This window comes from Chinchilla lanigera, unplaced genomic scaffold (genome assembly GCF_000276665.1).
Source record: "Chinchilla lanigera isolate Chin_1 unplaced genomic scaffold, ChiLan1.0 scaffold00066, whole genome shotgun sequence".
In the NCBI taxonomy this organism is placed as follows: domain Eukaryota; kingdom Metazoa; phylum Chordata; class Mammalia; order Rodentia; family Chinchillidae; genus Chinchilla; species Chinchilla lanigera.
The window spans coordinates 8,359,900-8,385,727 of record NW_004955467.1 but is presented as its reverse complement, the minus strand read 5'-3'; the positions used below and the strand labels follow the sequence as shown (position 1 = coordinate 8,385,727).

Here is a 25,828-nt window from a genome sequence, read left to right as displayed (position 1 = left end):
TGTATCTCCACAGCACCTGCACGATAACAACAAATTTATAACCTTAGACAGCTCGTTGCTAGAACCAGTCCGTTATGGTTATTTCTTTAGAGTATCTGGAAATTTTGAGAAGAATTCTAGGAAGTCCAGAGGTTGGCAGGAAGCACGTGACTTAAGAAGAAAGCAGCCTTCTTTGAGTGCTATTGCCTCTCTCTTTCCAACCCCTTTGGGGAGTTCTAGGGGTCTGAGCCAACAGGAAGCTTCCCCACCCGACCGGGCAGGGGTCAGGGCACCCTGCTACTGCTCTGCTGCCCCTGCGTCTACACATCAGGTCCAAGCCTTCAACTTATGTTGATCCTGGCAGCACAACATGAGTAAAAGTGGACTCGAATTAAATAAAAAACAAGGAAATGAGTGTTTATTGAATGTTTCTGTTTTTCACGACAACAGCAGCCACCAGGTTGTAACACCAGCTGTGGCAGCTGCAGGCATAGCCTGGGCAAATGCAACTCTCAACATCATGGACTCGGGCACTTCCTGTGTGCCAGCTGCAGGCTCACAATCATCCTGAGGGCCAAATGTCACTGTGCCCACTTGGCCTCAGAATCTCCAACTGCAGTACCCAAACGCTGTTTCTCTTTGAGGCCACAACTACGAGTAAGACTGAAATGATTACATATGCTACTGCTACCACAACAAAAAACTTAGTCCACTGAAAACGACAATGATTCAGCTCAGTCTATAAACTGTGGCAGATCCAAACTACATACTGTAAAACAGCAGCTACGATAGAGATTGTGACCGATGGGCGTAATCTGTAGGGAGAGTCAGTGGTTACTGTCCTGTGCCTTTAATGTCTTACTAGACAGGAAAGAAAAAGGCTAATTCAAAGCCTCTTAAGTCAGAACATCTTCACTGCTATGTTTTAAGCACAGCTAAGGGAAGAATTTCCCTTAAATTATGGCAAGCAGGTAAGAAAGAATCCAGCAGAGATCAGAAGACAAAGGTCCTCGGGAGTGCTGGTGTCGGCCAGATGAGCCAGCCTGCTGTGGCAGGAACCTCTTCAGTGACTCTCAGCCTTGAGTTAATCGCTGCACCTCCATTTCAAGGGCTGCTTTTTTGAAAGACTGAGAAGAGGTGTGGAGGAAGAGGTGCTTCGTGCTGCTCCCAGATTTTCTCTTATGTTTCCTCTCATGGTACCTTCTGGATGTGCCAGCTGCTATCCAGCACATATGGGGTGCAAGGAGCTGACATAACACTACTAGAGGAAGGAGATTATAATGTGGTGTAAACCAGCATTAGGGCACATGATACATCACTGTCCCTCTAATTGGTTTGGGTCAGGTCTAAAGCCACTGAGAGTGCCTGTCTGTCCCACAGCCTTGACTGTAACTTTCAGATTATAATCTCTCTTTGCTGGCTCATCCATTCTTCAGCCTCTACTACTAGGTTATCTCAGAAGTCCAGACTTCCAAGTATACATATGGAAGAAAGAGAGATTACAGAGATCAAAGATTACAGCAAAAACCCGTAGGACCTCACATTCTGCCTCTAGGAATTTCCTTCTTATTCTGTACCCGTCCTTTGATACTTTAAGAAACTTCTCTCTATCCCAGTCTCTCACTGTTTATCCTCAAAAGTTCGCATACTTTGTGTCTGCACCATTAAAAATACACATAGAAGCACAGGGCCCGTATTAGTTTTGTGTGCCCTTTTTAGAGATGCTCACTACAGGACAGTGTCACAGGCAATCACAATCTGGATCCTAGAAACTCCTCCATCCATTGTATTCCCCATTTCATTTTTAAGCTCCTTACCCTTCCTTGGGTTTTCTTGAAGCCACAAACATATACTAAAGACAGAAAGAATTTGCTGTAGATTATATATAACTTCAAAGACCATAATTAGCCATGGTAGATGATGGACCTCCAAGGAGAAGCAGAAATTGAGACCCTCCATAGCTGGAGGGTTCATCCAAGTAACTCAACCAAAGGCCATTTCACAGAGAGAAAGAACCAAGGACATTTTCAGTGCCAAGGTGAGAATGCGGTGGGGTGAATGAACTCATTTCCTATTTATTCACTAAACTAAAGCCATCTGAGAGTGGCTTTGTACTGGACCCGCCTGATCTATAGACCCTTAAGATTCTGGTCCCACAGGAAAGAGCATCTGGGCCTTAAGGGAAGGACAGCCCATGGTGGGAATATTAGGCGAAGCTGTTATGTGGGAAACTGCGTGTGGGATTGCCACCCACCCACTCGGCCAGCAATCTGTCACTCAATGACTTATTCATGGTGCACCCCCTTTGTGCTAGGTGCTCGGGAAATGACAGGAAGCAACAACAGGCCCTGTTCTTTTCTTAACAACCTTCCAGCCTGGGATTCTTTTAGGAGATTAGGGATCCAAAGAGGGCACTTTACTTTGAGAGAATTGCCAAGAAATCAAGCTTGAACCTTTTGTCAAAGACCACCAGCTGTTTCAACTAGCTAACTTGCCCTTACCTCCGTTTTTCCCTGTAAGTGCCACTGTTAGTGCCCCCAGGCCAAAGGTGACATAGTTTGCAAGTTTCTTCCTTCAGATTCTGTGGAATTTTTATTACACCTCCTGCTTTCCTTGGCATAATCTATTCTCTCCTCCCACCCCAAGCTTTCAACCTATTTTTTTCACAGTATGGGAGCTGGAACTGATGGCAGGAATCCTAAATTGGATTAAAACACGCACAGTCCTTTAACATTTTCAAAATAACTTGAGATGAATTTAGATCTTAGCATTTCATGTTCCAAAACTCATAAAGGAAATTTTCTAAGATGAATTTGACTTTTTCTCTGAATTTTGTTACTTGCCAATTTCACTAAACAATTGGAAATCTGGGTGATTTTCATTTTTATATTGAGCTTTTTTTTGACGGGGGGCCTCTAGCCATGCTTAGGATGTATTCAGGGCTAAGGATTTAGACTGCAAAGGCAAAACATTTGGTGCACAATTTCAAGTTCAAAGTATAAATTCTAGCAACACTGCAGTTTGTATTTGTCTCTAACTGCACATATTGAGCCTTACAGACAGGCTTGGTACCTTCAGCTCCAAACAGAAGGCCAACAGCTAGCTATGAATACTAATTCCAAAACAAAGGTGTAATAATGAGGCTAGTACACCTGAGATAAGTATACAGTTATTTGTTCACAAAGTATTAGTGATTTAAAAAGAGAAAAACTCCCTGAACTTAAAGAGCTGAAACTTAAGTGACTCAAAGACAAAGGAGATGGCATTTAGCAGATCAATTCCTAGCAATTCCCTTGGAGGACTGTGTATCAAAATGGCACTACTGGCAAAGGTAGTGACATACCTTTTAATATGCAATGCTATAAGTACTATGCATAAAATAAGCGATGTGTATGCAGTAGCGATTGAATCATTTATGCACTCAAACAGTTGCCTTGAGGTATAAAAAAACGGAGCATGAAATGAGAAGTTCATGCAGGCCTATGAGCAAAACAAAAACAGAAACCCATACACCAATCCCACCTCCCAGTGTGCCCTGCCCTCCCCAGCCCCCGGCCAGCCCCCCGCCGTTTTTCCTGTGGGCTTAAAACCCTTCTGTTTTGGAGAACCTACAGGCTGTATACATTCACCTGGTGGCTCATGAAGACCAGAAACACTGTCATAGAAAGAAGCTCTCTGAATATTCTGAATCTCTAAAGCAGAGAAACAGTAAAAACAGGAGGACAGAAGAGCAAATACACAAACACTTCAGTTAGTGTGAATGACATTCGACATCACAAGTAAACTTTGGAACTGGGCTCTAAAGGCAGCCAGTCCAGGGCAGATCCCATGCAAACATTACTGTTTAGAGAATTTGCACATTTGAACAAAGTTCTTTATAAAATAAGGTTAAGCTCAATCAAAAGAGCACACTTCCAACTCCAGGTGCGAGCATCATATCACATCGATATTAAATGATTACCCCACGTAAGTGCAGGACGGTATCTGAGCGTAATAAGGTACTAGCTGTCTAGCACAAAAACATTTTGTAATTAGTACATCAGGATAAGACTGAAGTTAAATTACAGCACTGTGGTAAAGGTAAATATTAGTGTCTTATTCTCAAAAATATGGCTGTGAAATTTTACTTCTAGTACAGATTTTGGAAACAAAATTTACTTTCAAATACAAATCACTGAAAAATTGGTAACTACCATTAAGGAAAACAAAGTTCAGTTCTGTTGTAGCAAAATAATCAAATTCTGAAATTGATTATACCATTATTCATGAGAAAACCCTAGGAGGCACATTTACATGAAAATGCAATTCCTAGTTTTTTGTTTTTTTTAAAATAAGCCTTAAGAAGTGGCAAGAAATCCTATGAAGCTCGTAGAGAGATCCCAATACAATATCTTTTAGCAAAAACTAGGGCACTATGAATCTCTAGGGCAGGGCTGCCACTCATACATCTTATTCTTCCCAGTATGGCCTTGAGAAAATTCTGTAAAACCCTAAATGGATTTTAACATAAAATGTCTTATATTCAAGGCACTAAACCCTCAGAGGAAAGACGTATGCACACATCATGTATTTATCTATTCATAGTCAACTTGTCATTTTCTACTTTTGGGCTTCAGTGGCTATGAAAGGATAAAAATAATCATGTACTTTTCTAGGGCCATTTTCTTTTCCCAAAAGCTGCTCTTATCCCAGGAGACCTATACCTTATGAGTGAGCAATGACAATCCCCCACCTTAGAGCCCTTGTCCAGCTTTTGTGCCTGCCACTGAGCTTGTACATGAAACAGTCTCCAAACTTGGACAAACCTGGCACTGCCCCTCCGCCTGCCTGTGCCCCCGAATGACAGCATTCCCCACAGTGAGCGACCCTGAGGTCTTGTCACTCGGCTTCAATCGGCTGTCCACCGAGCTGATGAGTGACAGACTTCCTGCTAACCGCGGCACGAACAGGAGAGCAGGCGTGTACAGAGCAGAAGCAGACGGCCAAATCAAAAGCCGGGGTAGATAAGACTTTTCTTGGCCTGTTGTGACAGTGGCCAAATGCACTCATACTGTGTGTGTGGAGCAGGCGAGGGACGTAAGCAGGGCCATGCAAACAGTACAGCCAGTAAGACCAGAGCTACAGACCACGCAGGGATGAACAGGGGTGGTGCTGGGACTATAGGGGCTCAGCAAGGCTATGCGGGGAGGTTTCCTCGATACTCTTCTGATAGTAACTTCCTTGTATCCAGTAAGTGGAAATCACAAAGATGCAGGTAAGGCCTCTCCAGGTACGATCCTACTGTAAGACCTATCACATGTGATCTGTAACTTGTACTTAGCACTCCAGCCTCATATCCGCCATGACCCGGGTGATCTTAAGTCCTAAAACCTTGCCACACTGCTGCCAAAGCCCTCGCCAGTAAGACCCAGAGCTGAAGGAAGAAGCCCAGCAAGCTGGGAGGCAGGTGGAAGAGGGCAGGGGCACATTTTTCATTGCTTCCACATCTGTCTCACAGATATTGCTGAAGGAAGCACCTAATTAGACATGTAGTATTACAGCAATGGGACAAAACACAGTTTTTGGATGAAGAATATAAAAATAGGACTCAAGCGGAGCTCAAATGTCAGAACATGTACATAAACCTGACTTCCTTTATTCATCTGTTGGTGTGCTCCACACACCTAACTCCTCTTTAGAAGAAACAGAAAACCAAGTTCTGAGGCTTTGACAGGGGAAACCTGTCCCCCGGCAACTCTGCGGCATTCCTCCCAGGTCACTGTCACCTTTAGTCCCCTCCCTCTGCACCTTGACCTTCAGGGTCTTTCACTCCAATCTAGCTGACAAACTGCCCTTTTTACTTCTTTAAGCTGAAACTGAACAACCTGACGGCAGTCTTCATCCAAACTTCCCTTGAACGGGCCGTCGGGAGCCCACAGGAGCAAGCCTGGCTTTGGCCATCGCCATTTCCTGCTCACTTGCCCTTCCTGCCCCATCCCTACTCCTACTCTAAAGCCAGAATGGACGCTACTGAGCGCCCCTCCCCACTTCTACCCTGTGATGCCTATCCTCCTTCCTCCCCCTCACCAACCTCGCTTCTCAGTGACTTCATATAGCTTCACGTAGCTCCTCACCCAAAATGCTAAAGGTGTAATCGGGACATACACTCTCACAAATCAATGCTGAGAACACTGTGTGGCACTTAGTAAGTGCTCAATACCTGTTAGCTTTCCTGGTTTAATCAATATGATTATCCTTCAAGGACTAAGAAAACTGCATCCTCAGTCATGACACTTTACTTTAGCACCCCAGGAAGAAGGTGCTTGTTTCTTTCCCTCGTTGCTCATGTAAAAAAACTTGCTCCATGCCATTCACATGGCTTTGATCACAGTTAACCTGGCCCTCAATAGTTTGTGTGTACCTCCTGCTCTTCACTGTTGCGAGGTTTGGAAAGTGTGCAGGAGCAGGGGCTGAGAAGCATGTGCGCCTATGTGACCTACAGAGTGTCCACCGGTCACAAATGAATCAGCTCCTAAGGGAACACGCGTTATTTAGTATTAGTTAGTTAGCTACTATTTATGAGAGGCAGCACGGCACCTCTCTCTCAGCCATTTCCCATCTGCGTGGCTGACTCACCAGTGCTGGTCTTTCTAGCACTGGGGACCTGCGACAAGCTAGGCTCAGTCTTCCTTCTCGCTCTAGGTCTGGTTTCTCAGATCCCACTCCAACATCACCAGCAATGCAGCTCAGAGCTGATCCACTCTGAAGGCCCTGGGCCCTCTTTTCTGTCCTCAGACAGCACGCCTCAGCTGACTGGGCCACTACAGGTGACAGTGGGTACTCGGGAACTAGTTGAAGACTTCTATTTAAAGGTACAAAGATGAAAAGCTTCCCGTACTTACAAGAAAGCTACTTTCCTTCACTCCTCCTTCTGGGCTAGTCTCATTCACCACCTCTTCCCAGGACATGGGCATGCACGTGTGCGGCACCCTACCCCATGCCCACAGGATTTTCACTTGGACTGGGCCTGACGCACCGGTCAGCCTGGAGCAGCCACCTCTCTCCTGCTCACTTTGTGTTCATGCCTCTTTAACTTTCCCTTGGCCCCAGTCGCCCTAACCCTTTTCTCTTCTGTCTTTTGTGTTTCTTTCCCTCTATCTCTGAGAAGATAGCTAGACGCTTAGATCTTGGGATGCTACAGAGAAAGCTGTAAACCAGTTACTCATTAGACCCGGCCTCAAGGTCAAGGCCTAGGCAGAGGCAATTCCAAGGCTAAGGTCCTACGTGGCCTCCGGCTGAGGAAACAAGGAGACAGAACCAGGATGAAGTTACACATCAAGAGCTCAACTGCAGGACATGATGTGTCCCTATTATGTATAAAAACACATAGGTGTTTGGTCTTCCTGGGATTAGGTAAAATCTACTCTGTGATAAACATCACCAAACAAAACCTTCATCTGAGGTTCACATGCCCCAAAGAACTATAAGGACTAATGGAAATAGAAGCAACTGATCTGTGCAAGATCTCCGACAGTTCACACCAGCCGCTCTGCGTGTGCGTGTGCGTGCAGTATGTGTGGGGAGGGGGCAGCACTGGTGGGGACACAGCTTGGCAGACCTGTACACAACACCAGGTAAGGCACGTGCAAGGCTGGAGGGTATTCCATCTCCATACCCTTCGGTTCTAACAACAGTGTCACTGGGGAGCTGAGGCACCATGCATTTCTTTGTGGCTCTCATCTTAGAATGTTTCCACACTCCCCACAGCATCTGACCACGAGGGCAGATGTTTTTATTCATTTCTTACCCAAGCATTCTCAAAGTGGATAACTTCTGATATAATGGCAGCCCTGCTCTAGGGAAAGACTTTAAAGTTTAAAATACACACACACACACACACACACACACAAAGAACCATAAATAAAACTTAACTATAGCAGATTCCAGCCAGGCGTAAGTACAAACACAAGCACGTTCTTACCATCCTTCCAGAGCTCAGCCACGAATCTGTCTGACGACTGGTGCAGGAGAGTGGCCACGTTGTCATTCAGAGGGTCCATGTTCTTCATCAGCCACTCATCCGCCTTATAGTCCACCTGCCCCACACCAAAACCAAACGTGGTGAAACGGAAAACACAAAGCCACATGCAGAAGCAACAGACACCTTAAGACTCAGCCAAAAACTTCTGCAGAACAATCCCCCCAAAACAGACCATCTCAAATGCAAAAGTGTTTATAAATGTTTATAAGCACCTTTTTTACACCTTTATAAGACAGGCCAAAATTATAAACATGGTGATTTTAATGGAGTTATTCAGTGTGAGGACTCTTACCTTCCCCGCATAATGTATAATGCAAAAGTCAGCTTTGTCTTTCAGTTGCCGAGGTTTCTGAAACTTGGAGTGGGAACCTTGCTCTTGAACCAGTTTTTCAACGAAAGTTTTATCTGTGGCTTTAGGGAACCAGCACTCTTCATCCAGAAGGGCCAGGACACCAGGAGGGTTAGCCTGGTCAGGGGAGGCAAGAAGAATTGCGTGTCACTGATGCTACTGGACTTAGCAGGTGAACTTCTAAAACACTTAGAATTTAATAAAGGGTTATGAAACATCTAGTACTAGGGTGGAAAGCAACATCCGAAACTACAAGTTTCAAACAATGAGATCTCAAACTTCTACGGATAGGCAGGAAAACCGATGAGTAACTTATCTAATATACTTCTAAATATGTAAGTTGTAAGTAATCTAATTCCAAGTAAATAGCCCCCAAAGCTACAAATAAAAGAAGTCAGAAAGGAACTGGTGGGGTGGGGTTGGACAGATGAAACTGAGTGTTAATGTTTAATAACAGGCTGAATAAATTAGTGTAAAACCTGAACTAACTCATTGCTTTGGATATTTTATATCTTACGTGATTTAAATTTTAAGTGATACTAAGCAAATGGTGCACTTGGTATTCTAAAATAGTACTAAGTAGAGCATATGGAGAGTGACCAAATAATTCATCAATTGCTCTACATATTTATTTTAACAAATGTTTTGAGAGCCTACTTTATGTCACTCAACTATAAGTTCAATGAAAAACGGTCTTGATGAATCCGCAGACAGGTTTTACAGCCAGGGTTGAGGGGAGGGACGTGGGGTGGCTGCTAATGGGTACGAGGGTTTTGTGGAAGGTGGAAGGGTGATGAAAATCTCCTAGAATTAGAGAGTGCTGGTGGGTGCATGACTTTGTGAATATACTAAAAACCACCTCATTGTAGCCTTTAAAGGGTGGCTAGTACGTGAATTTGTCTCAGGTAAAAAATAAAAAAGGCCGAGCTTGTCATTCTCTGGAACGACTTCTTTTTGGAGGTAAATAACACATGAAAACTAAACAAAATATTTGTAATGCTGCTGGGTGATCACTAAGTGCCATACTGCAAATATTAAGTATGTGCTGTAAGACTGAAATTGTACCAATTTTTAGGCAGGCCCATAAAAGTCAGTCTTTTTTCAATTAAGCTGGACCCACAGAGCTGGATCCCTAGCCTTTTACTTTTAAAAAAATTTTTAGACAGAACCTCACTAAGCTGCCCAGGCCTGTGCTGAGTTTGGGATCCCCCGCCTCAGTCTGCTGAGTGACGGGGATTATACTATATGCAGTGGTACTGGCCGAAATCGGTGTTTTTCAATTCAACCTGCAGACTTTTACATTTGGTGAAGAGCTAGTATCTGTACACAAATGGTAAGCAGTGTCAGAAATGTGGCCAGAGAAGGGTGAATGGCAGCGGGTAGAGGCTGAGAGCACCTTTCTGCACGGGAGACCCTTACCCCACGGCTTCTCCACCTGAAAAGACTTTCAGGGCTTCAAACTGGCTGAAAGAAGACACTGATCAGAGGCAACCAGAATTAGGTAATCCTAGAGGAACCTGGGCTCAGAGTGACAGGTAACTCAACCCACACCAGTCACCTGACAGCTTGAAGCAGTGAAGCTCCCTATTAAAAGTACAATAACCATACAGCCACCTTTTAACCTTAATTTTTACATTTCTAATCCATTTTAATGAAAACAGTCCCATATTCCATGGACCCAAATGTGATTTAACTTTTGCTAAATAACTCAGTGGCAGCAAGATAATGAGTATTCATTACTGAGTCTCATTTCTACTTTTTCTACTTCGGCCAGCAGTGTCAAGAGCTCTCATATCACTTCTTTTAGCTGAGTGTCTCTAAGTTTAGGAGCCTACATTTCTGTATAATGCCCAGGCCTGTACAGTCCAGAGGCTCAGAGCCTTGCTGGCCACCATTGCATATGAGGGAAGGAGTATGTTTGTTTCATGAGGGTGAGATGACACTGGCATAGGATAGGCAGGTGCCACCAGTCTTTACTGCCCATTTTGATAGGAATGGAGTGTAATGGAGGAATGGAGTGGCACCGTGAACTGACACCCTGATACCATTCCATCCATTTACCTTTACACAGTTTACTTTTTTCCTCCCAAATTGGATCTCATATCTCTATGAATAAAAGGAATAATCCTAAAGTTGAGCTGGACAGTGAATCAGCATTAAATCTGGAATTCCTCCTGTTTCCTTTCTGAGCTGTCTCTCCTTTTACACTGTATTTTTTTTTTTTTCAGTATCGGGAATCAAACTCCGGACCTTGCACTCGTCAGGCAGATGCTTATGCCACTGAACTATATCCCCGGCCCTGTGTCTCTCCTTTTAAATAAGGACAGCTCAGGCAGGATATAAGAGTTTTAGTAAGAGTCTAGAATGCCAATACAAAAAGTATATGAAGGAGAATGAAAGGAGGAAGGAAAAGAGAACAGGAGACAGAGAGTGAGGAGGGGAAGAAGGAATTAATTAACTAATCAGCTCACTGCCCGTAGTGTCTAAAGGTAGCCAGTTACCATGAATGTCATATTCTCCCCACCTATACTTTCTGAATATTCCACCCACATGACAGATACCACTTTTGATGTGTTGTTCACCAGCTAATTTCTGCCCATAAAATTCAGCCCCCAGACCATCTCTTACTTCCTTCATAACGTCCACATCCATGAAATTTTCTATGCCACTCTCGGCCTTTGGATTTTCTGGATTCACAAAGCATCACGTACATCAATATGTTCTCTGTTCTCTGGCTTTAAGACTACGTCTTTGGGGCTGGGGATTTAGCTCAGCGGCACAGTGCCTGCCTGGCAAGCGCAAGGTTGTGAGTTCGATTCCTAGTACCGGAAAAAAAACCAAAACCAAAAAAATAAAAAAAACCAGACTATGTCTTTGAGTACCAGGGTGATGCTATCTCTGCTTCCACAGTGGCCTGGTTCCCCACTTGCATTCTCAGAACACCATCAAGGATTTAATAAATTCTTGCCAGTTCTCAACATTATCCTAACCCAACAATATTTACACTTAATATACCTGCATAATAACTGAAAACATGAATATAAAAACCTTCCTGACTTACCTATTATACTGAGTAATCGTGAATGTTGAAATTACTTTCCCCATCACTCTGACTTTTAGAGTAAAATTATTTTGTAAAAATTAAAAAATACGAAAAATAGTATACAAAGGATTTTGTCTTAGAATATAAAGCAAAAGTAATGCAATTGAGACATACTAAGAAGACTGTACACTTGTAGAACTCACTTAAGGGTCACAAAATCATTAGGTTTTAAAATCCTCTAACAACATTAAAAAAAAAATAGTCTTGATAGCTTTTCATTTGAATTGTTTCTGCAGAATGACCTAGCAAACTTATGTGTTCTCTTCCACCCCAAAGCACAAGTGCAGGTACACAGTTGCTAATCTGAAAAGGCAGGCCCTCCAGTGCCATGTAGACACACGCTAGGAGCACCCCAAGTAATAGATCATATGTTCACCATAGTAACAATGCGAAATGCTCCACTGCTTTAATTTTTTGTGTCAACACAGCAGCAATGAAATGTATTCACGGTGTATGTATGAAAGCTGACAGGAAGTTACTACAAGTACGCTGTGAATGTTAACTCTAAAGAATGCTACCAGGTACACAGGAGCAGCTATTCCCACAACTACAGGCAATTTGAATTCTGCTTTAAACACAGCTACAATGCCCTGAGAGCTACTGAGATGGTTAATCTTGACTGTTGACTTGATTGGCTTCAGACGTGCCCAGGAGATTAGTAAAGCACACTTCTCAGTGTGTCTGGGTGAGTCATGACCTTGGAGGTTATATCTGGTCCCTGGCCCTTTTCCTAGGGCTCTTCTCCTGCATTGTATTTCCTTGCAGCCGTGAGGAGAGCAGCTTTCCTCTCCTAGCTCTTCTGCCACGATGTTTTTGCCTTAGAGCATGGACTAAAACCTCTGAAATCATGAGCCAAAGCAAACTCTTCCCCTAAGCGGCGTGCCAGACACTTCGTCCCGGCAGTGGAGAGCTCACCATACAGCTACGGTACTTTTTTCCTACATATGACTCAAATGAGAATGATCTGTTCTGTTCTTCAAACATGTTTCTAATGTGATAGAACTACATCTCAAATGGAGTGAAAGTCTGCAGGTTCCTCTTCTTTGTTATTTGCCACCACTCCTGCTCACTGCAGGTACCATGCCATCCAAGATCTCTACGTATTGGACCTCCACCACTTTCAAATACCTAGAACACAGGCAGCAATCAGAGACTGAACAGCAACAAAAAGAACTGCTTCACGGCCTGCTGTATCTCCTAGCAGAGATCTCAGAGCTATTGTTGCAGCATGCTTATCTAACCAGCACCAGAACTTTATGCGGATTGTGAGTAGTAATGTGCAAGGCCCTAGGTTTAACCCCAGTACCACATGTGCATGTGTGCGTGTATACATGCATGCACACACACACACCTGTTTAAGATCACATGAAGGGGTTTCAAAAATGATTGAATTATGTATACTTCTGTGTTTTCACATGACACTAAATCATTAAGAAAATGACCTGTAATGCTTTCTAAAATTGCCATTAAAAAATATCTTCCCCCAAAACACCCATCCCCCTCCCCACCAAAAAACCTAAGATTTCAACTTTAAAAATCTGCCAAAGTAAAAACATCTTTGTACTCACAAGGGCAGGCTTTTAGTTATGCAAAAAATGCATTTATATGACATGTCTTGTCTTTAGCTAAGTAAGTGTCCCTCTACTGCTTAGGACAGTGGTAATGGAGATGGACAGGGAGCTGTCAGGTGACGCTTCAACACCCTGGGTCAGGTATATGTCAAGGCCACCACCACGGTAGCCTCTGTAGTCTTCAAGGACCAGAGCACACTGACTAACATACTTGCACATGCAAGGGTGGGAACGAAGCTGCAAGGAAGGACAGCTCAAGAAAGGCTTTCCTGGGATTATACTTTTAAACAAACTTACTCTGTCAAAGTGTCACCTCCATGGAAAACTTCTTTATTTATAATTATTATTTTATAGCTTTATGGGGCTGGGGATCCAACCTAGGGCCTCACCCATGCTAGGCATGAGCTCCCCCAATGAGCTATATCCAGAGCTGAAGTTTTTTTTTTTTTTTTTTTGAGAAATCCCTGAAAAGTTAAGGATAGAAACTTATTCTAACACTGTTAGACTGATGAGCATAATTTCAGAGTACACGGAGAACAAACCCTAAGGCTCTGCTGGAACAGGAGCAGGAAGTGACACTGTAACAGAAATGGCCCCCAGCCAGGATACTTCCGTCTGTCAGTTGCCCAGGCAATAGTTCCTGTTCCAGTTCCTGTTGCTCCTGTCTCTTAGAAACAGCTGTTCACTGTGACACGTCGCTGGTCACCATGATGCACACTGTATAAACCCATCCCCAAGGACGAGCCATTCTGCCTCCGTACTTCCTGCTTGCTTATCTCATATAAACCCTGGACTTATTTCATATAAACCCAGAGATCAGGCTGACATTTTGAGGGACAACTGATTCCCTGTCAGTGCGCATCCGACGTTAAATAAATCTGCCCCCACATCCTGGGTGTCGCGTCAGTATTTCTGCCTGCTGTAGCACCACAGTGCAGACACTCACGGGCCTCTCGATGAGGTCGATGCAGGGCTGCAGGTCGAGGCCGAAGTCGATGAAGTTCCACTCGATGCCCTCGCGCTGGTACTCCTCCTGCTCCAGCACGAACATGGTGTGGTTGAACAGCTGCTGCAGCTTCTCATTGGTGTAGTTGATACACAGTTGCTCGAAGGAGTTGAGCTGCGGGTTGAAGGAGTCGTTGTTCACACACAGGCAGGGGAGGGGGGATGGGAAGAATTAGACAGCTAGTCATCCCGAAAGTTCAGTGAAAACCACTCAGTAGGTATCAACATTACTGAGTTGCCTAATGATAGTGACTACACCAAGGAAGGGGTCTCCCAACCTGTCACTCACCCCCCAACCATTTCTGAAAAGGTAGAGAATAACAGATGAAAACAAGTGTGTTCCACACATTACTGGATTATGAAAATGAGGTAATCAACTGAGAAATGTATGCTAATTGAGTGATTTATGAAGAAAACAATTCAGTTCTTACCAGTGGATGGGGATGGAATAGAAATGAAGGAATAACTGAGTGAGAAAGTAGGTCGAGGGGTAGAAAAACAGAGACTCGGAGAGGCCTGAGGTGCAAGAAGGTGGGCACACATGTGAGCTGTGCAGTTGTTCTGCCCATTCTCCTTGCCAGGATGTGGCTCCAGAGTGACAGAAGGAAAGAATCAACTAAAAAAAACTTAACTCCACAGGGCTGTAGTGGGGAGCTCAGCTTGCCTGACAACAGATCATGCTAAGCATGAGGCGCTCGCCTGTTTTGCTATCCAGGTTCTTCTCATCAAACGTTTGACCCCGGCCAATACTGAAGGCGAAATTGCATCGCTCTCATTAAGTGGGTTTCAGCATCTTCCCACACAGCCACTTCTTTCCGCATGAGCTCTGCTCCATTTTCTACTGTGTTACGGAATGGACGAATGGATGGATGGATTTTCTAAAGCAACACCCTATATACTGTAAGTGCACAACCTTCATTCTTCTTCCGCACCGTTCACCTGAACAGGATGCACCCATAAATAACCGCTTTCATTATAAAAAGCCACTTTCAATTAGGGTTCAGTCAATCTCCAAGGAATAGATTTCCTCAGGCTCCAAGGAATAGCAGCCTGAAAAAGCTGCTCCAATCTTCCACACCCCACAAAGCTTTTGCACTCACCACTTCAGAATGAGGTCATGCTGGGAAGGCAGGGCCAGTGCCTGTCTTGCTCACACTGTATGTTTCCCAACTAGCATCTAAGACGAGCTCCAGAAATACTTAGAGAGCATCCGCCTGTGCTTACTTGTGTTTAGCTAAACAAACTTAGCTCTCTTTAGGATTATAATATTTTATTGCTTAATTTAGCTTGGACTATATGCAATGAACATTTTTAAAAAATGAATTTCTACTTTTCTTCCATACTTAAACCACCAACTCCAACTCTACTTTAAAATAATTGACCTTTTTTTTGTTGTTTTTTTCCGGTACCAGGAATCGAACTCATGACCTTGTGCTTGCCAGGCAGGCACTGTGCCGCTGAGCTAAATTCCCAGCCCCCTTGACTGCCTTTTTTGTGTTGCTGGGGATCAAACCCAGGCCCTCAGACATGCTACGCACACCCTCTTCCATGGAGCTATAGCCCCAGCTCAAAAGAATTGATTTTAAAATCGATAATACATGGTATAAGATTTAAAATGTACAAAGAGCTGTACTGAAAAGTGAGTCTCAATTCAATTCCCTACTTGTTCTTCCTGTGCCAACTGTATTACCTACTTCTTGGATCTTTCTGGAGATACTAATCTATGCATTCTCAAATGTGTACAGAAATTTGATTTTAAAAAACTTAACCTATCTTGGAGTCTTTCTGTATTAGTATATAAAGCCCCTTCACTCTTTATGTGGATGGGTAATATTTGTTGTATACATACACGAGCTAACTGAACCAGCCTCTGAGTGGTGGACATTAATTATGGCCTTTTTTTCTCATGACAAACAAATGTACACTTTTTAATTTACACACATCTCTCTGTATATTCCTACTAAAGCTGTATTTCTTATAATATATTTTGTTTTCAAATACTCTTTTCCAATATTTTATTGTCTATTCCTTACTTTTTTATTATTTTTTATATGAAATTTAGAACAAGGATGCTTAGTCCCTTCTACTGCTTAAAATTCCTATTAATAATTTTTTTTTTTCTTTTTTTTGAGACAGTGTCTACCTGTGCAGTTCAGGCTGGCCTTGAACTCACTTTGTATCCCAGGATGGCCTCAAACTTGCCATGATCCCCCTGCCTCAGGCTCCCAAGTGCTGGGATTACAGGCGTGCGCCACGACGACTGGCATAAGTTTTAAACAACTATGTTCAATTTATAGATAGGTATTTTGAAGGTTTAGACCTTTATGATGCTAACTTTTTTCATGAAGAACAGGGTACATCTCTTAATTGTTCTTTGCAGTAGCACTATAAAGTCACCTTCATCTAAAATTGCCCATTTCTTCTTTGTTTTGTGCTACTGGGGATTGAATCCAGGGCCTTCACAATGAGCTACATCCCCAAACCTTTTAAATTTGTAGACAGGGTCTTGCTAAATCACTAAGTTGCCCAGGCGGGGCTCCAACTTGCGATCTTCCCTAAATTTATTTGCCCATTCCTTCTTTAATTTTTTAAGACAGGGTCTCACTAGGTGGTTCAGACTGCCCTGAACTCACTAGGCAGCACAGGCTGACCTTGAACTCACAATAATACTGCCTCAGCCTCTTGAGTGCTGGGATTTAAGGCATGTGCCACCACACCTGGTTTAAATTTATTTTATTTTTTGTCTTTTTGAGATGGTCTCACTATGCAGTTCAGGTTGGCCTTGAGCCCAGGCTGGTCTCGAACTTGCAATGATCCTTCTGCCTCAGCCTCCCAAGTGCTGGGATTACAGGCATGTACCACTACGCCCGGCTGCTTAAATTTATTTTTTGATATTCCAACTGTTTTTGTTGCAGTTGGAAGTGGGGTTCTTTTTGTTCGTTGCATCTTTGGTTTTACCCAGGCACCTTTCAAGATTTCTCAAGTAGTTTACAAACCAGTAAACATTAAAACAATCTCTTAGAGCAGCAGTGGCAAACTCAGTAGATGAAACTGCTTATCCCAGTACCAGATCAGTTTTTACTATAAGGCTTAGCACAATAAAGGGTTTATTTTAAAACAAGGCAACTCAATACTCAAGTGGCTGAAGTAATACATTAATCACAAGAAGTATTTGTTATCTATGCCTAATATAACTTTTGTCTACATCTGTATTTATATTTTTAGGAGATCAAAATTTTATCAATTTCTCTGCAAATCCACAGCAGGTATGCTGACCTTTGCTATGTCTGACCTCGACTAGGTATTTGGACAAATCTAGTCAGATGAATGATGCAATCTACCATCAAATCCTTTTTTGTCCTTCAAGAATGCCCAACTATCACTGCAGTACATGCCTTCCCTAAATAGGCGTGGCCTTCCTAGATTTTTCGATCACAGCACCCTTCATTGCATTATCTATAAATTCACGAACTCTAGGTTTTGCCATTCAGTGTTGGACTCTGTACTAGAAGGGCACGGACCATACCTGTTTATTTGTCATTATATCCCTGGTACCTGGCACTGGATCTGGTATGTAATGAACCTTAATGTTTATCAAAAGAAGAAACAGAAAGAAAGAAGAGGAGAAAGAAGGAGAGTAGGAGGAATACCTCAAAAATTTCAAATCCAGCAATATCCAGGATTCCAATGAAAGATGCTCCCTGACGTTTGGTTCTATCCAGAGCCTTATTGATCCGGTGAACAAGCCAACGAAAGAGTCGCTCATAGGTAGCTTTTGCCAATGCTTCTACTGCAAAATCTGCCTATAAATAGATAATATCAACCTTTTATCCCAGAAGCAATTTCAACAAAGCACGAACAGCTATTATATAGGGTTTGATGTTATATAGTACTCACAAAACCTGAAATGGCATTTACTGCTTAGACAGGTCTTGGTTTACTTTACACATTCATAGGTGGCATTATTAGCCCAATTAAATGAAAACTGGGAATGATCACTTTAGGGGATGGTAAACCTAGGAAGGAAGAACACACCCTCCCCCATATCCACAGCGTGCTTTTCTCAGTGGCATGTTCTCATCAGCTGGCTCAACTGCACTCTGCCACTGAGAGTGCTTTCCCCAACATTCCTGGCCAAAGCCAGGAATGTCTTTCTTAAAACAGCCCACAGCTAAGTGGTCAGGATGATGCTCTGTTCTTTTTTAATCTTTTTGAGACAGGGTCTTGCTATGCAGTTCAGGCTGGTGTTGAAGTCACTTTGTAACCCAGGTTGGCCTCAAACTCTCAGAGATGCTCCTGCCTCAGCCTCTCGAGTGCTGGGATTACAGGCGTGTGCCATCACACCCAGTGACTGCTCTTGATGCTGCGCTATGCAGCACAGAGGCCAGGCGGCCACCCTTCTGCTGGTTTGTCTATTAATTTGTCTACTGAAGACAAGCAGAAATGTTTCAAGTTTACTTAAAAAGTTATTTTTAAAATTCTTGGGAAAGAAAAAGTAAATATATTTCAAAAAATACTCATTTGGTAGCAGGAATGATCCATGCAATAGGATTTTTTTCACTGATTTAGTTTGCTACATGTCAAACAGAAGATCAAAAGACCCTGGCTTATTCACACAAACCTGTAACAGCAATTAGCACTGAACTTACTTGCTCTTTAGTCTGGGCTTTCTGCACATAGTCCCGGCCGACCTTGATCCGGGGGGTGAGTATGGCCCGCGTGAACTCCATCACATTCATCCCAAGCAGATGGCACAGCTTCTGCGCAACTGAAGTGGGAAAGCCCCTAAGTACTGCACTGCTACTCACGATCACATCACAACATTCCATCAACACGTGAGAAACCCTAGCAATCTGCACGCTGTACTAAGAAGCAAATTAAATAAAAGCCTTGAATTTTAGGTCTGATGAAAACTGCCCTCTGCACTTCCAGATTAGTAACATGCCCATTTTAGCCTGTGAAAGACGGTATGGCGTGTCTACCCTCCTTGACCTCTAGTAGACTGACCTGGTCCTCTTCTACCTAGGGGTCATTGTAAGATTTCAGAGCCAAACTACAGTAATGCATGCCTGATCTAAACCTTCAAGTATTCCACTGTAGTCTGATTTAACCGTGAGAAAGCCACATGCGGAATGTGGGCCCATGTGCCAATCTAGCTACTTTGACTCAAAGACACTACATTTAAGTCAGAAAATGTGACTGAAACAGGAGAGGCAGGTCCCTTGCAAGCCTCAGGGTGGTTACAGAAAAGGGTTACTCCAAGGGCAGAGACGTGACTCTGTGAGCCCTCAGTGGCCACAGTGGAGTATGGATGCCCCTGTGAAGCAAGGAAAGTTATTCAGATAATTGAGCACTGTTCTAGGTAATACAGTAACTCCTCACTTTTCTTTTTGTTCTCAGATGGCAAGAAGCACAGTGATAATTCCTATGGCTTGCAAGTGCGTTTTTTTCCTTCACATACTTTTCTTCCTGAACAGTCTAAATTTAAATATTTTTTTCAACATTCAAAAACTAGAAGATCTCATATTAAAATCTGTATTTCCATCTCTCTTTGCAAAATCAACTACAGATGCTCCTCAACTTATGATGGGGTTATGTCCCAATTAGCCCTTTGTAAAGAGAAAAATACCCTACATCAGAACACGTTTAGTACTAACACTCCAAACCTGACAGCTCAGCCTAGCCTGGCTTTGACACGCTCCAAACACTTACATTAGCCTATAGCTGGGCAAAGTCATGTAACACAAAGACCACCTTACAACCCACAGTTGAATAACTCATGTAGTTTACTGAATACTACACTGAAAGAGAAACCCGGATGGCATGGGTGTGCTTTCACACCATCAGAAAGTCGAAAGGTTTAAATCAAACCACCCTAAGTTGGGGACCAGCTGTGTATTTGGCAGCACTGGGCCTGTCTCCTGACAGCTCCCTTCCAGGCGATCTGTGTGGTCTCCAGCTGAAGTTCCCTCCTCTCCACGCCCGCTGCCTCCCTATGCAAAGGCAGCACAGCCACTGCCGCCCTGCCTCACCCTCTCTCGTCTGGGGACGCAGGTGGGCCCTCAGGAACAGGGCTTTGCCACTCTACAGGAGGCCCTGGGAAACACCTGTATGGCCAGACTACAGTATTCCATGTTTTAGAGAAAGTCTTTCTCTAACTAATTTCAGGAGGCCCTGGGAAACACCTGTATGGCCAGACTACAGTATTCCATGTTTTAGAGAAAGTCTTTCTCTAACTAATTTCAGGAGGCCCTGGGAAACACCTGTATGGCCAGACTACAGTATTCCATGTTCTTGGACAGCACAAGAGGCCATAAAAATAGAAATAAAATCAGTATTTATCAGTTTACCTGTATTTTCTGGCATGGAAGCTTGATCAGTATTTCTCTCCTTTTTGAAAGAAATATTTCCAAACTGTAGCACCGAAGATACTACTTTAAGCATAGCTTCATATTGATGACAAGAAAAAAAATGAATAAAAATATTTGATTAAAATGCAGCAGAGATACATTCGACTTTATTTTGTAATAAAACTTAGCTACCTACAACCTTTTGCTAAGATAAGTCATCTTCAGTATTTCATAAAAGTAAAGGCAGTTCTAATTAGTTTCCCAATCATGTTCTAGTTTGGATTATTTACCCCAAATGTATAATGAGAATCTTGGGGAAATCACACATACACAGAATCTCTTCGTGAGAGAAGCCCATTATGTGCATTGCTTCCATGGTCTCCTGAAAGTTATCTTTGTCTTGCTGGCCCGGAATAGGAATGTAGCCATTGGAGAGAAATCTGTAGTTATTAAATCCTTCAAGGAGTAAATCAGCTAAAAGGAAACACAATGTGATAAGATTTAGTAAATATTCACAAACACACTAAAGCACCCCCACTAACACCTCACAGAACAACAGGTGTTCACCTCCCCATCAGCACTTTTTCTCCTTTATATATATTCATATAAACACACAACCATACACAATTTTCCATGAAGAATAATGTGAAAAATATAAAAACTTTACAAGGAGTTCTTAGGACAGTAGTTTGTACAACATTATATTTCAAATTCAACAGTTAGAAAATGATGGGAATTTTCTAGATAATTTCTTTCCACACTTAAATATTTTAAGGATCTTTTGAAGGACAGCTTTTGAGATGCTCATTCTATATTCCTATCAAGTGGTTCACATCACACACTGTGTTAGGATATGGCCAATACGTCCCTAGCCAGTTTAAGTCACGGTTGTACGTGTGTGATGCAGGGAGCGGTGCACGCTAACTACTCCTACTTCTGAGCTACACCCCTTCCCTCCAGTGCAGTTGGTTTGGTGGTCACCTCGTCTTTAGTGTGATGAGGAACAGGTCGTATAACAGACAGACTTTATAATGGACACCACCAGGTTCTGCTGGCCCTGGAGAGGCCACCAAATAAGAACAGACTCTTTTGACAAGGGTACTAAATGAAGCACAAGGATGCTTCTCAAGAGTGATTAAAACAGAAAGGGCTATTTTTCCCCAATAGACATGCAAATATGTGCCCGGCTTTCCCTGTAACTGGCTCACTAGCTCTCCTGCAGAGTATTTCTATGGATCACTCTGATCCTGCTTTTGTTGGAGGGTGGAATGGGGATTTAACCCAGGGTCTTTGCACTGAACTACATCCCCTGCCCTTTTTAAAATTTTGAGGCAGGGTCTCACTAAGTTACTAAGTTGCTCAGGGTGGGCTTGAACTTGCAATCCTTCTGCCTCAGCTTCCAGAATGCTAGGATTAGGGGCATGCACTTCCATTCCTCACTCTGTCCTCTAACTGCTTTGTTCTTCTGTCCTTCTCGACCCTTTCATCGCCCTTTTTTGATTCATTCCCATAGCACAGTTATTGCTTGTCTGCAAGCCTGAGGCTTTTACTCCTTTCACACTGCGATGATCTTGAATTTTAAGCCTCTCCTTCAAAATAACTGTTTGCTTGTTGCTTTTTTTCCTCGAAAGTCTTTCTCTAACTGATTTCAGGGTTCAATGCTTTCACAGATGCCACTAGTTAGCCAAAGCCCAGACTTCAGATGATGAAACCTTTATTGTATGTGCATTGACTATAATACCTAGGTAACCCATATAAGAAACATACAGAAACAACACTGACTTTGAGACTCAGAAGAGACTGGGAAGTTGTGAAGCTTTTCTTTTTCATGCACGTCTGACTCAGTGAAATTCTCAGCCCCACAATTCTACCTTTTACCCTACCTAACCTAAGCTTCCAGTCCTTGTGATTCATGATACACAGACAGACAGACAGCCACTGCTGGCTCTTTCTAGTACTAGTGGAAGCAGAATATGTATTTTGTTGTAAATCTAGGAATAAAAATACTTATTATACCATATTTATTTTTTTCTTTTCCATTTATAAATGTTGAAGCAGGATCATACAAAATGCATAATCTGTCTTCTACTTTAATTTTTTTAAAGAAAGTAAAGTACAAAAGATATATAACAACCTGTCACTTAAGAGAAGGTACTTACTTCATGGCATGGAAATTCAATTTCATTTTCATTTTCAAGATTTAAACATCTAGAGATTTGGAGAATATGTACAAAACTTTTCAGTATTAACATGGAGATTCCACTGAGCGTAAATACTACATGCCCCGTCACTTACATTTCAGGTGCTCTCCTGCTCCAGACAGCAACTGGTAAAAGATATGAAAAGTACGTTCATCTTTTGCTTGACGAACAGCACGAGATTTTTCCAGAAGGTCTCAGCAGATGGTTAAGGATTAAGTTATTAATAAGGAGGTCCTCTTTCAGTGTCTGTGCAAATTTAATTTTAAAATGTGTTCATATATATATGAAAGCTTTTTGAAACAGGGTCTCACTGCATGGTCCAGGCTGGCCTCGCACTCATGGCAATCCTCCTGCCTCAGTCTCCTGAGTGCTGGGATTACAGGTGTGTGCCACCACAACTATCAATTATAATGAACCATATAACTGAATCATAGAACCATAAAACTGTGCTTTGTATGTGAAAAAAGCAAATACATGCAATTTACGTTTCTCGCTAATCTACAATCACTGGTTGGGAGGGGCCACCTCATTCAACCCCTGATTTGGGTGACATTTGAAGAACATAGTACTACACAAGAACTGTATGACGTTATTAAAGAAATACAGTTACTTAAGGCAAGAGAAGCCCTATAATGCCTAAATTAGCACTATTTTACAAAGAAGGAAAGCAAAGAACAAAGAAATTAGTAAAAATAACAACCACTGAGTGCGAGAGTGAGGGATGAAAACCCTTGCTGGGACTCCAGATGCCTGAGCCTAACTGCTCTGCTAGCAGGACGCCCCTTGTTTTTGTTTTTTTTTTGTTTTTCTCCGGTACCAGGAACCGAACTCACGACCTTGCGCTTGCCAGGCAGGCGCTTTTGTCGCTGAGCTAAATCCCCAGCCCCAGGAGCCCCTTACTGAAAGCCTTATGCTTGCCCCTCTACATTCAGCACCTCAGCTTCCTTCCCTGAGTGCCAAGGGGGCTACAGTGACATGAAAACCGTGATCAGACTGACCACTGGCCCTCCCTTCGCTGTGCTGAAGAACCTCTGAGGTCAGTGCCTACAGCCTGCTGCCACACCCCTGCCTGGACCTCCCAGGGAACAGCGGCTGCACTTCAGATTCGCGTGCACCCACCTATGCGTGCATTCCAGGCTCACGCTGAGATGCTCTGGATGCCCCAGGAGTGTCTGTGGGCTGATAGGCATACTGGCCTCTCAAAGAATCTATTTCATTGCTTTGCAAGGTGATTGCCTCTTTTGAGGCAAGGCTTCCCTGGGGCCACAAAAGGAATGAGTTCTGTATGTGCCAGATAGCCTGAATTTTAAGTCAGACTTTCCCAAGCACATTCCTCCACGTGTAGTGAAAAATACATTCATATGAATGATGCTGTAACAGACTTTTATGACGGTTAAAACTGCAAATTCATTCCCATTGTTTTCAAGTGTTTCTGCCTCTGCCCCTAGCTTTGAAAATATTTAGACATAAAATACTACCTCAAATTAACAAAAAAAAATTCAATATATCCCTCACCTCGGTGATTCAGACGTATTTCCATCACTGCAGATTATTCCTCAGGGAACTATCACCCGTGTGCTTTCTAACTGAGACACTATCATGCAGAATTCTGCTTCATTTTATCTCTAATCTGATTTGCTTTATATGTACTTGTTGTTTCTTAAGGCCAGTCTATGCATGTGACATTTTGGGGGGGTTTTCTAGAGATTTGGTATTTTATTTTTTTCCTCTGACTTACTCTACTTAGTTCTAACTGAACTTACCTTCACTATAATTTTTAAGACTTGTTTTACTGAGTACATGTTTAACCTAACATCAGAGGCAGATGGCAAAACATGGGCGAACACAATGGCAGCTGTTAGTTTATGTCTGGATGTCCCTCCAAAGCCTCCTGCACTCACAGGAGCGGCTTTGGGGAAGTGACTGAACCATGGAGGTGTGAGACTCATCAGGGGATCAGTCCACTGATGAGTTTATAGCTAAATGTGAGCTGGGATGTGAGGCCTGAGTCACTGGGAGCGTGGGGTAGAAGGGTTTCTTTCCCTCTTCCCTTGATTGCTCTGCCTCCTGCAGCCCTGTTCGGAGCAGCTGACTAAGGACTGAAAGCTCTACAAATTGGGAGCCAAAGCAGATCTCTCCTCCGCTGAGTTGTGGGTGTTGGCTACTGTGTCTCAGCTGAAGAACAGTCGTAGGTAACATTCATCTAAATGTCCTATACCTACACAAAGACTGTGGGTCTCCCTATCTCCCCAGGCCTATACGTTATGGCCCAGTTTTGGAGTTAATATTCAGTAGCTGAAGGTATCTGCACAAGCAGCTCTGCCTGTGGGTGTAAGTTTTACCACTTGGTAACAGGAATGACATCACCAAAGGCTGCTGTGAGGCTGCAGCCAGGCTGACCCATGGCTCTGAGCACGCAGCTTTGAACAAGGATACAAGTTTCAATGTTGGCCCCAACAATATAGCCAGTTACGTCAAAGTTGATCCGAATAAACTTGCCCTGAAAATAAAAAGAAAAAAATGAAAATGAGTAAGGCCATAGAAGATCTGAGCACTATAACAAAATATTAACACGAAGTGCCCTGCTGGGTATCTGTGAATTGCTACAGAAATGGATCTTAGATATTGCCTCAAATAAGAAGACAGAAAAGAAACCAGCAAGAGGACAGACCACCTCCCCAGACTGTCACATAATAAAACTAGAAATTGTCTACAGAAGGTCAGTACTGAGCGCTGGTCATTTAGAACCTTCAAAAAGCTTTTCTAAAGAACCTGAGATGGAAGAGCTTTTAATAGCTTCAGAGGACACTGTATCTAGTCTTCTGATAGATTCTGACAATCTAGTAGTACAGATAATTTCCTAGGAAAATAGAAATCCATTCAAGGAAAAAAGAGAAACCCACACAAATAGACCATAAGCATATCAAATGACAGGCTAGTAGTTTTGAGAAAAAAGACCAGAGTTGGAAGACTTCTACTTGATTTCAAAAAGCTGTAAATTTATTAGGACAGCGTGGTATCAGAATAAACACCAAGATACAGATCCATGGAACTCAAGGACTGAGTCTAGAAACACACTACACAGGGAAGGTCAATTTATTTTCAACAAAGATGCCAAGATAATTTATGGTTTTTGAAAAAACATGTAAAACAAAACAAAAACAAAGAGGATCTAGGCCTTTATACAATATACAAACATTAACTTGAAATAGACCACAGACTAAAACTATAAACTTCTCCTTGGGAGGCT

The 25,828-nt window shown here is 42.8% G+C and overlaps 1 protein-coding gene across 4 annotated transcripts in view; it reads right to left on the bottom strand.

Moving 5' to 3' along the window:
* The window catches only part of Myh10 (myosin, heavy chain 10, non-muscle), a 128,946-nt gene that overhangs the window by 41,732 nt on the left and 61,386 nt on the right, over nucleotides 1–25,828 (bottom strand). For 3 of the 4 annotated variants that reach the window (XM_013522097.1, XM_005399399.2, XM_013522098.1), the window contains exons 7-16: nucleotides 25,015–25,078; nucleotides 22,673–22,771; nucleotides 20,708–20,851; nucleotides 20,378–20,473; nucleotides 18,677–18,795; nucleotides 17,678–17,830; nucleotides 13,969–14,142; nucleotides 8,292–8,465; nucleotides 7,940–8,054; nucleotides 3,609–3,671 (exon numbers count right to left, since the gene is read on the bottom strand). In XM_013522097.1, the coding sequence (XP_013377551.1) occupies nucleotides 3,609–3,671; nucleotides 7,940–8,054; nucleotides 8,292–8,465; nucleotides 13,969–14,142; nucleotides 17,678–17,830; nucleotides 18,677–18,795; nucleotides 20,378–20,473; nucleotides 20,708–20,851; nucleotides 22,673–22,771; nucleotides 25,015–25,078 (1,201 nt within the window). The remainder of the gene's footprint in view (nucleotides 1–3,608; nucleotides 3,672–7,939; nucleotides 8,055–8,291; nucleotides 8,466–13,968; nucleotides 14,143–17,677; nucleotides 17,831–18,676; nucleotides 18,796–20,377; nucleotides 20,474–20,707; nucleotides 20,852–22,672; nucleotides 22,772–25,014; nucleotides 25,079–25,828) is intronic. The other variant, XM_005399398.2, reaches the window with a different exon arrangement.